The sequence below is a fragment of the Cephus cinctus genome, unplaced genomic scaffold, assembly GCF_000341935.2.
Source record: "Cephus cinctus unplaced genomic scaffold, Ccin1 Ccin1_scaffold0422, whole genome shotgun sequence".
Taxonomy (NCBI): Eukaryota; Metazoa; Arthropoda; class Insecta; order Hymenoptera; family Cephidae; genus Cephus; species Cephus cinctus.
In genome coordinates, this window is record NW_014333105.1 from 306491 (window position 1) to 317336 (window position 10846).

Sequence of the window (10846 nt, forward strand, 5' to 3'; positions counted from 1 at the left end):
GACGGCGATTGGTCTGCCCTGCCGTGTATATATATACAACCAAATGAAACTTGAAAGAGCACCTGCCTTCGTATCCGTCTCTTCACCTCTTCACTCACTATCCCTCTCTACTTTTATCTTCTTCCTTGCTCCCCTTCCAGCTCCCTCTTCCGTCCCCCTCGCTCCGCGACTGTCCACCTGTATGAAGATATCACTATGCACGTACACAAGTAAGAAATGAGAAGCCAGAGAGGACGAGAAGCTTCTAGAACATATACTCTCTTCGTATTGTATAAGCTCTTCGTGCGTACTACGAAGATCTGGTGGGAGACGCACGCTTCGCTCCCCACCAAGCAACGGGTATACGCGTGCCACTTTACACGTCATCTTGAACCATAGCGATCATCGCGCTTATACTTTCTCAGCAATCGCTAGAAGTCATCGTAAAGAGATTTAACAGCCAGCAACGTTGCTGCTTTGACAGGCGTCCTTGTGTCAACATGTCGGGTACATTCCTGGGTAACTCTCGTTAAACAGTACTAAACGGATGCCGGTGCAACGGGATTCTGGTGTCTTGCTGGTTGCATAGGAGGCAGGCGAACTGCATTATTCCTTCTGCAAGTTGACCTGGCTGCACTCGCTGCTCACTTATCTGATTGATTCCAAGTGACTGGTTATCAGTCAGGTTTGTCGCGAACGAATGTAAATGAATAGCGAATAAGAATTTTCCATTGTGCAACTTCTTTCGTATCATTCGTAAAAATGCAGTTGCACCTACATTGCTGACACGAGTCCTGGAACAGTACAGTTATTCAGGTCGCATTTCAGGTACTCTTGGTAGCGGCTGAAGAGTCCATTATAAATTTTCTCAAATTACATAACACTCAACTCTTTTCGTATTACAATGCGATTGTCCTATCGCAGTGATGCTCGCATCTACACACAATCGTTAACAAAGATCGACTTTCCAAGTCCTCGCTTGGGGAAGCATAACGAGTTACAGAATGCATACGCGCCACGATTAAAGAAAATAAATGCGAATATTTAAATAGAAAATAAACAATATCCCCCCGATATAAATGCTGGCACGAAATGACCGTCCCTCTTACGTATAAACGGATGAAAACGTTGATTCTAGATAACGCTAAGTGCGTGCCGTATTTTTGAAATGGAAGGAAATTAAAATTAATGGAAAAAAAAAAGAATTTCAACGAAAGGAAAATCAGAGCGGTTGCAACGTGTCAGGTCTATATGTAATTGTATGCAACCGATCGGAGATACTCCGACGTATGCATATACCACACTGGTGTACCGTATAATGCCCAATGGATGGGCCCTAACCGTCATTCCCAATCATCGTTCTCTCGATTACATTATTGCCGGTATGGGCCGTAGGCCGAAACGCTCTTGGGCATCTCTCTTGGTTCCTTTCAAAGTTTCCCTTCGCTGTCTCTCTTTTTCTCACAGTACCCCACAAGGAATAGAGCCTCTCTCGCTACTACTGGCATCCAATTAGAGATCTCACGATGCACGTCGAATACCTCTTGCGTGTGTTGAAACATAACTGCAGTCACGTACATTACATATTACTGCACTGTATTCACTTGCGGTTTCTGATTGGCACTCGTGCCGCTCCACTTTCCACGGTTAATTCGTGCGTTCCGTTCCGTAAACACCTTTTATGGGGAACCGCATGACAAAAGGGATTTTACAAGAATCATTTATCAGGCAATAATGCAATTTCAGAGTGCACTTGTCAGATGGCAAATACCATTAATGATAACTGATATGCGTGTGTATATATATATATCAAGGACAGCTAGTAGATTTATGAAGTCTATTTGGTAGTTGATTACTCACTGGATCGAATTAATGGATCTTAGCAAAAATCGATATTCATCGTTCAGCAGCTAATGGCGTACTGTTGGTAGTAAGAATGAAAGTAGGAAATAGTTTTATTTAATTGATTGGTAAATGCGGCAGCGAGATTCCTTGCATGAAACTCACATTTGTCGTGGTCCATAGGAGGAGGACTTCAGGTTAATTGGCATCGTGTAAAAAAGGAAGCCGAGGATCAGGTACCCTTCGGGTAGCTTCTACCTTCGACGAAGTTGCTGGTAGCGTTCCCGTCGTTGCTGCTTTCTTTAATTGTCCTGAAGATTGGTGTTCGTCCACAAGTACAGGAACGAATACGGCGAAGCGCGTTTACGTGTGGAGGAATTATATAGTGAAAGGTTGTAGTGCCCACTGTCCCTGCTGTTGCTGATGCAGTAGCTGCATTGTAAATAACGAAACTCGTTGCTGGGCTCCGGACGTAGGGCACCGCAGCAACGGAGACCCCCAATGGATTTCTCCAGGCGTTCTTGGGTCTCTAGTGGGACTGGGAGTACAAATAGCTGTTGAAAATGGCGTCCCGCACAGTTTCTCCTTTAAGACCTCGAGGACTTGAGCTCTTGTACCTTATCAATCTTAATAAATTTTTCTTTAATTCACATCCCTCCCCCATTATCTTTGGCACTTTGTTCCTCGTAGATTTCACGGCGTCATCTGAAAATTTAATTACGAACGAGGATGATTAACAAAACGGTATGGATAAGGGCTGCTTATTTTAAATATATTAAATTATAAGCGACGTGTGTCTCTGATGCGATCGTTCAAGCTAATTTGATTTTCTTACAGAAGTGGATGGCAATATGCACCTTTTGGGTGATATTGCTGGTTTCCGCCGAGGGCAAACTGGTCCAGGAGGTTCCGTCTGGCTCGGGATGGAACTGGGGTGGCTCGAAGTTCGGCCGTGCTCCGATCTTAGAGAGATTCTCTTGGAAGACGATGGACTTTGCATATCCGGATGAGAGCAGCAGGCAGCTGGCGATAGCGAGAGGCGACTTCGTACCGGAGAACGCACTTCCGGTGGGCATCGAGATCTGGAGGAACAAACTCTTCGTTACGATACCGAGATGGCGAGGAGGTATGTGGACGAGTGCGAGTGAGCGAGTGAAATTTAAGGGAACGGAAGTTTATAGCAACCGAGATCGCGTCCCTCTCTCAGAGCTCGTCTGGACGACTTCCGGTTCGCGACAAAAAAATGCCGAAAATCGCGAGAGATGCTCGTGAATGGATTTCGCTCGCCAATCTCAAACACTCGTGCGCTCAATGGCCTCGTTCATTCTTTTTCTTTTTCTCTCTTTTTTTCTTTTTCTTTTTCTTTTTTCTTTTCCAGTGCTTTTTGCCTGTTTTATATTTATTATATACGATGGCGCGCGCCAGAGCATTGTACGCTGCGGATGGACAATGACGGCGGCACGCTGTGTGCCAATTTTTTTTGCCTTTACCCTTTTTTTATTCTCCACCAATGAATTTTCGTAGCGCACTACGCCGCTGGCACAACCCCATTGTCTTTGGGCAGGTTTTTATGTCGGCGGCGTTCTTCCATTCTTCCGTTTAACGTCAGGTTCACCAGCGCCAGACGAACTCTCTCAACTCCGTGAACTCCCTGACCTCCCCGAAGCCATTTCTGTCGATCGTCCCATTAAGGAGGTGCATTTTCTAGTTTACCTGAAAAATCCATTTTTTCTGCCCTTCCTATATCAGCATGTCTTTGCACACCACCCACGGCTGTTAGAAAGTCGTTTTTCCTTATAATGCTAATCTTTGAAGTACCGCTCCTGGGGCCATTTCAAAAGTTCGAAAAAAATATGGAGAAATCCAAGGAGTTACTTTACGATACGAAGTCAGTTGTTAGATTAACTCCACGAGAGTCAATCTATTTTCCGTAATCCTTCCGCCATAATTTCACGTCAGTGCAGCCTGCACGAACAGTCATTAGTCCTCGTTATTGCTGCTGAGAAAAATTGAACGAGTCCCTGACTCGAATCTACTTTGTCGACAGCAACGAGTCCCGAGTATATTTTATCAGAAGCTAATGAAATTTTCACCAGGTATTCCCGCTACCTTAAATTACATATCGCTGGATACGAATCTGGGTGGGTCGCCAAAATTGACGCCGTGGCCAAACTGGGTTCAAAATGTTGCTGGTTCCTGCGGCAATTCTCTCACTACCGTTTACCGGTAAGTATTTTTATTTCATTGACCAATCTCCGTCTGATTACCTGATTGATAAGACACCGCCTGAATCCTCTTTGAAATACATCAGAATTCATGCGGACCAGTGCGACAGACTCTGGGTCCTGGATACCGGTACTATCGGTATTGGCAATACCACGCAACAGGCGTGTCCGTACACCTTGAATATTTTTGATCTGACCACCGATAAGATTTTGCGCCAGTACAGATTACGGCCAGATGACATTAATCAGGTGGGCACTGGCGTGAAAACCTACTTCACGGCCTACGTATTTTCTTAAACTATTAAACTCGCCACGCAACTTTCACATTTCTACAGTTTTGCATTTTTTCTTTTCGTTAACGTCGCAGAACACGTTCATTGCTAACATTGCCGTGGACTTAGGCACTGGTGGCTGCGACGACGCCTTCGCTTACATGTCCGACGAGCTTGGCTATGGCTTGATCGTTTACTCCTGGGCCCAGAACAAATCTTGGAGGGTCACTCATAGCTTCTTCATGCCCGATCCCTTGGCTGGGGATTACAACATCGGCGGACTGAATTTCCAGTGGGGCGAAGAGGGTATCTTTGGCATGAGTCTCTCAGGACTCAAGAGAGACGGCTTTAGGACCCTTTACTTTCATCCGCTGAGCAGCAACAGGGAATTTGCCGTCTCCACTCGAATTCTGCGAAACGAACAACTTGCGCTTGATAGCTATCATGATTTCGAGGTATTTATTATAATTGGTAATTTTTTTATTTTTTCTTACGTCCTTCATACTCGAATTCTTTTACTGTTGCTACAGGTACTACCCGACGGGGGATCCCTTTTCCATCGCACGTCCTCCGTTATAGATGAAAATGACGTACAATTCTTCAATCTGATCGATCAAAATGCTGTTGGTTGCTGGAACTCATTGCTACCGTACAGTCCTGTCAATCATGCAGTTGTCGCCAGACACGACGAGGCTCTGATCTTTCCTGCAGATGTGAAGGTAAATTTTCTTAAATGGTTGTATCGGATGAACATTTTTTATTTTCATTTCTTTATTTATTTACCTTGTGCTCCCAATTTTTCATAGGTTAACCGGGGGGTGCTGTGGATAATCTCCGACAGGATGCCAGTCTTCTTGATCTCAACGTTAAATTATAACGATGTCAATTTTCGCGTACTCTGCGTTCCTGTTCGGGAAGCAATTGCTGGTACGGCATGCGAAAATGCACAATGGAATTACAACAATAATCGACTGTGGTGGGACCGAAAATAATTTTCGAAATTCTCGAACTTAAAAATTTTCCAAACAAGTCCTTTCCCTTTGATATTTCATCGCCTCCTCTCCCTCGAACCAATTGCCAAATACGATCAACCTCACGCCAAGTATATTTATCATTGCCAATTGCTGCAGCATTCTACTTTCCTATATCTATATGGAAATCTAATACACGCTCAAGATCATACCAGTAATTGAGAAAGTTTTCGTATCATTTAACTTGATTCCATGAATAATTTATATTTCTAGTAGGAAGGTGGGATTATGATTATGATTAGTTTTTATATTATCAGTATATACGTACTTCTATACTTCCCACTTCCCGCTGCTATATCGTCCATCCACGCTCCAGCAATTCAGTGCTGGAGTTAAAGGAAAATGTATATCCGTACGTGGATAATGATGTATAAGGCATAAAAGTTAACAGAGAGACGTAAAAGTCGATAAGTGTCTGATTTCCAAAGAGAGCGACGTGTCTCAATCGTAACTGGAGGCTGGAGAATTAGGCCTTAGCCAATTTTTACCGTTTACCAGCGTGAAAACGTATTCAAATCGACATGAATCATCCCCGCAGGAGCCAGATGGTTCGACGAGGCCATTAGTTTGGCCCTTGTTTCGATAATTTGAAGGGAACCTCCTGATATACGATCGTGAGTCGCCTTCAGAGTTCGCGCTACAACGAAAATTATCCGTTTCGTGAGCATCTTGTAATATATGGCCACGTGGGCCTTGTTTGGCACGTTAAAACTAAATTCTAGCGAGGCCCCAGGGGACGAGCCCCATGCCGAGTTACGATTTCTCAAAGATCTCCTCTATGCCGGGGTGAGAGTTCTTAGTCAGACCTCCAGGTGATCATCGGCCATACGAATTTTGCGTGGCGACTGGAAGCCATCTTGAATAATAAAATATTAATAAATTGGAAAATGAAGGGGTTCGGGAAGGAATAGGGACAGTCAAAGACAAGGCTGTCGATCGATCGTTATATTTCAAGAGAGCGATGATGGACGGGGCACAGGACCCTGAGGGTTATCATAAAAAAATTGGGCGCAATCGGCGGACTGACTTACTGATTACACGGTAGGTGACCGAACGGGGCCTTGCAGGAGGTTCGCGCAAATACCGATGCGAATCGTCCTGGCTATACTTGGGTCTGTTTTAAATTAACGCCTCCTTGCTTTAACACCTCTTTTTCAGGCGGCTGTCTGCCGGTTTTTGAGCCAAGCGTAATTACGGGTTCGGCTTTCGCAGCAACTACGACCGCGTCCAAGGGAGTGTCAGATAGCGTTCAATCGTACGTCGCTAACGAGTTACTTGACATTGTATATCTCGTTTCGTTAGTTCCTTAACACCTTAGCGACTTTCTGTAGTTACAATGGTTCACCGTACCTGAAGAATTTATGTTTCACCGACATCCACTCGTATCCACCGGTTATTCTACTAGCGAGCAGAACGAATAACCTTATTGGGATACGCAGTATTTTCTCATGTACCGAATGTAGGTTGTAGCCTGGTACGTTTTTCTATTGACAAATTTTTCTACAGCTTTGTATGTCGTATATTGCAAAATTACACCATAAACTCAATGTGACAACATGTTATACTAATGGAAAATGCCAGAAGAAAAAGTCAAACGGACAACGGCGTCATGTGCTTCCATCTGACGGAGAATCGGTGGGAACGTGTGACGCCTGTTTTTCAGGTTCGTTTAACTCTGTATATTTTAACGTACTCGGAGTTCGTACGGCGACCGTCCGATGTCGCCACTTTCGTTAGATTATCTTGGCGTTCGGCTAACCGTTACAGCCACGATTGGATTCTACTCCTTTCGGAATATGCTTTACCTCATTTTCCACCATTTACATATATATTTGCCCAATATACACCTGTGACGTATCGGTTGTTTATTCTCGTCCGTTTTATTACCGTTCTGTTATCGAGTGAAGAATCAATAACGAAAGGAAAATAACGAATAATGAAATGTCTATATGGACTAAATTATTTACATTTTAAACTCCAACGAAATTTCGCGTATTCAGTCGATTTTCTCGTATTTATGAATCTCCGAACGATTTACAGGCTATTTATCTTCTCTGTATGAAAAAGAGTGATTAACGATCATCCGTACGATCCGTTACAGCAGCGGAATTATTTCGTACAATACTCGCGTTGATATCCGTGCTGGTTGACAAATTAGCCAAAGAAAATTAATTCTCTGCCAACGAGAAATTCGCTAAAAGATCACTCTCGATATTTACTCTGGAGTTAATCATCTCCCTGTTCGTGAAGACGATTACAGAATTCCCCATCGCAATTGCCTAAAAGTTTGAGACGCTTATATAGAATTTAATTTTCCTCGTCCTCTTTGCATTTTGAAACCGCTATCTTTTCCTCTCTTATTCATTCGTTACGACCAATCTTCTTGTTCTGATTTTTCCCTTTGATGCTCTATTTAATTATGCAATCCTGTTCAGTCAATTAAATATTCCGACCGGAATCAAATAATTTGGGAACGAAATAAATTATCGATAAGATCCTAAAGTTATTGTGATTTTCATAAATAGGCCCTAATAGCTCATACGAATACAAATCACTCGACGGATTGTCTCTTATCTACGATCATTTATGTAACTGTAATTATTTTTCACGACATGAATTATTTCATACCTGACATTTTAAGCAATAAGATTTATGTATTATAAATATCTGGAAAAAACGTATATGTTATAATTGTTTTTACGATCGCACATTTCCAAATAATCAAACGTAAATAATAAGAAAGCCCCCGAAATCACAAACCCTAAAATTTCTCGTTTATTTGACAAACTCGTTGACGGCTACTGCTGCCCCTTGCGAATAATTTTTAGGGGAATCCATAAACAAATATTATTACTCACCGAAATGTGGAAAAATTTATATAAATTTTTTATCATCGCATAATATTATCATGTTACCGGTTGAGTATACTCAATATGAAATTTTACAAACAGCTAATTTTATTGTATGTACTTGATCGAAAGGTAAATAAAAACATTTGACCGACAAACACCGATAAGGAGCATCGGACTCATATTAGGTAATTAATATGCTGCCGGCCAATAAAGTCACTTTCATTTGGCTATCGGCTAACCGACGTCATAGCCAAAGGCCTCTCAGCTCTGCTTACTGATTAGACCAGGGATGCCCTTCTAAATTAATTATCATGCGGCAAATCAAGAGATGAATTAACCATAGGGTGGGACCCTTCGACCATTTCAAACGGTATAATTCTTCTCTGTCTTTCTGGGAATTCTTTGATAGATTAAATTGGTCCAGAGTTTTCGTCGATTGGAACAACGCGTACTGATATACTGTCCATTTTCAAAGCAATAGCAAAGTCAGGAATGAAAGTAAGGAAGATATGAATACAATGAACGAGCAAGAAAGTCCACTTGAAATATACATATCAGGTAATTAAGTGGTCTCATGCAAGTAAAAATTATGTATCAGGTGTAACAGATGCTAATTACTTTATTGTTACAGGTGAGAAGATATTAAGATATTAAGTTAAAAGGTTGGATCAGATAATACATCCCTTGTTGGTTGAGTGCTGGTTCCACCTAAATCCTTCAAATCTTAGCTCAGGAACTTCATCCCTGTGCTCTGCTATGTGGAGTTATGACTTACACAGTATGTGCCTACATCTGCTTCCATAATTTCCATGTTATTAACTCTCAGGTACAGACTCAGCTTTCCTTAATGGCTTACACAAAGTGACACGGGAAGCGCGACCAATCGAAGGAGCTTTCTACCACACCCATTTATCATCTCTAGAGTTTACATTGAGCCTCTAAAAACAAACAGTCTACCTGTACCTGCTGCTGGATGAAAGTCTCATTAGAAAGTTTCCTTGATATGATTTTGATGAATTTCCAAAAGATAGGCAGTAGGGTTTTTTGAATTTTCACAAAATTTCTTTGTTTACCCCTTGCGAAGATATCGTTGAAAGTGCGCAGGTTCATATAAGAAGGGGTAGTTAATTAACTCCAAAAATGAAAGTAAAAATTGGATCTTGAAGAAAGTTAGTAGGTGGGTATGGTATGCTCCAAGGGAAAATTTTCGAAAGAAATTTAACTAATTTTGATATTACTTTTGATTAAGATTTATCAAAAGTTCAAAAGACAACACAAGGTTAATTGACTAATTTCATGCCGTTAACTATTTTTCAGATTTTCATTCGAAGCGACCAAGAGGTAACTGGAGAACGAGACCATTGCTGATAGTACATAGGACTAAGCATGTTTATAAACGTCGTTTAAAGTAAATTCTTCAAGACGTATCAGTATCAGCAGTTACCACGACGGCATCCCAAATGATATCTGTTGTCTCAGGGGATACTTACAAGGGATGCAAACATCAAACAAGGGACCACAGAGCCACAGAGAAACTAAGGGCTACAATTAATCTTGATCCCTCGCATCCAATCTTCTCCAGAGAAATTATACAATTGTTAAAACACTGCACAGCATCCGGGCAGATCCTGTGACCGTGTAATTCAAAGACTTAATTACCAGATCTGGGACCGTTCCTGGATCTGGAGAAGGAGTGGAAATTGTATAAAGGGGAAAGGACGTCAATTTTACAAGGAACAAACCAGCCAGTATTATCGTTATGGAATTTTCATGGCAGCTCCAGTGACAAAATATCATATAACGACGACGTCAACGAAGCTATTACAAAGGCAACGACCCGCAACTGTAAGGGAAATACAAAAGTCAGTCATAGTGTCAGTCAGTCACCTTAATGAAAGGGAACGGCAGGCGAGGGTAGGACACCCTAAGAAAAAAAATGTTAGTAAGGGAAAACGTGGATTCATATAGATTTTTCTGTTTCTTCTTCTTTTATTCGAGACTGTAACCCTTCTCTCACTCTCTCTCTCTCTCTCTCTCTCTCTCTCTCTGTCTCTCTCTCTCGCTATATATTGTTACGTCCGAACCAGAATGGAGGCTTAGACTGGTGTACTATAACTTACGTAATATACTATAACTTTGCCCTGTTTTGAGTCAATGCTTGCGCACTTTACTCGGGATTGGGCTATGCCTCTAATTACCAAGGGAAGAATGAATTGAACTGGATATTTGCTAGGATTGAGTTGAAAATTACTAAACAAATGGAAACCATCACCAACTAAACAATTGAACCTAGGAAATCTAACATTTATGATATTTCAACAAAATTAGATAGTACCGTCACCAATAATAATTTGATTGTGCTTACCTTGATTCTGTTGCTTAAGGTTATCGAAGATGTCTGCGGTGTGGAAGAGGTTGGTTGCAGGCAAATATATATATAAGCAAAGTTAATGAACAAATGAATAGAGTTTATTATAACTTAATGCACTGACAACAAACTCTACAAAGATGCTAGTTAAGGAATAACCGAAAACAATTTCGACTGGTACTAGATAAATTAATGAATTGCAATAATTGGAGTAACTGTTAGATGGTATTTTGTGCGAGAGGAATGTAGAACTGTTTTACTAGACTGTCTGACGGAC

At 41.7% G+C, this 10846-nt stretch overlaps 1 protein-coding gene across 1 annotated transcript; it reads left to right on the plus strand.

Annotated features, from left to right (window-relative positions):
* Window positions 1–2412: 2412 nt before the first annotated feature.
* LOC107267614 (protein yellow-like) lies at window positions 2413–5516 on the plus strand. Its single transcript, XM_015739551.2, has 7 exons — window positions 2413–2565; window positions 2659–2947; window positions 3918–4047; window positions 4133–4295; window positions 4414–4773; window positions 4849–5037; window positions 5125–5516. The coding sequence occupies exons 1-7, from the start codon at window positions 2551–2553 to the stop codon at window positions 5308–5310; spliced, it is 1332 nt and encodes a 443-aa protein (XP_015595037.1). The 5' UTR covers window positions 2413–2550; the 3' UTR covers window positions 5311–5516.
* Window positions 5517–10846: the final 5330 nt, after the last annotated feature.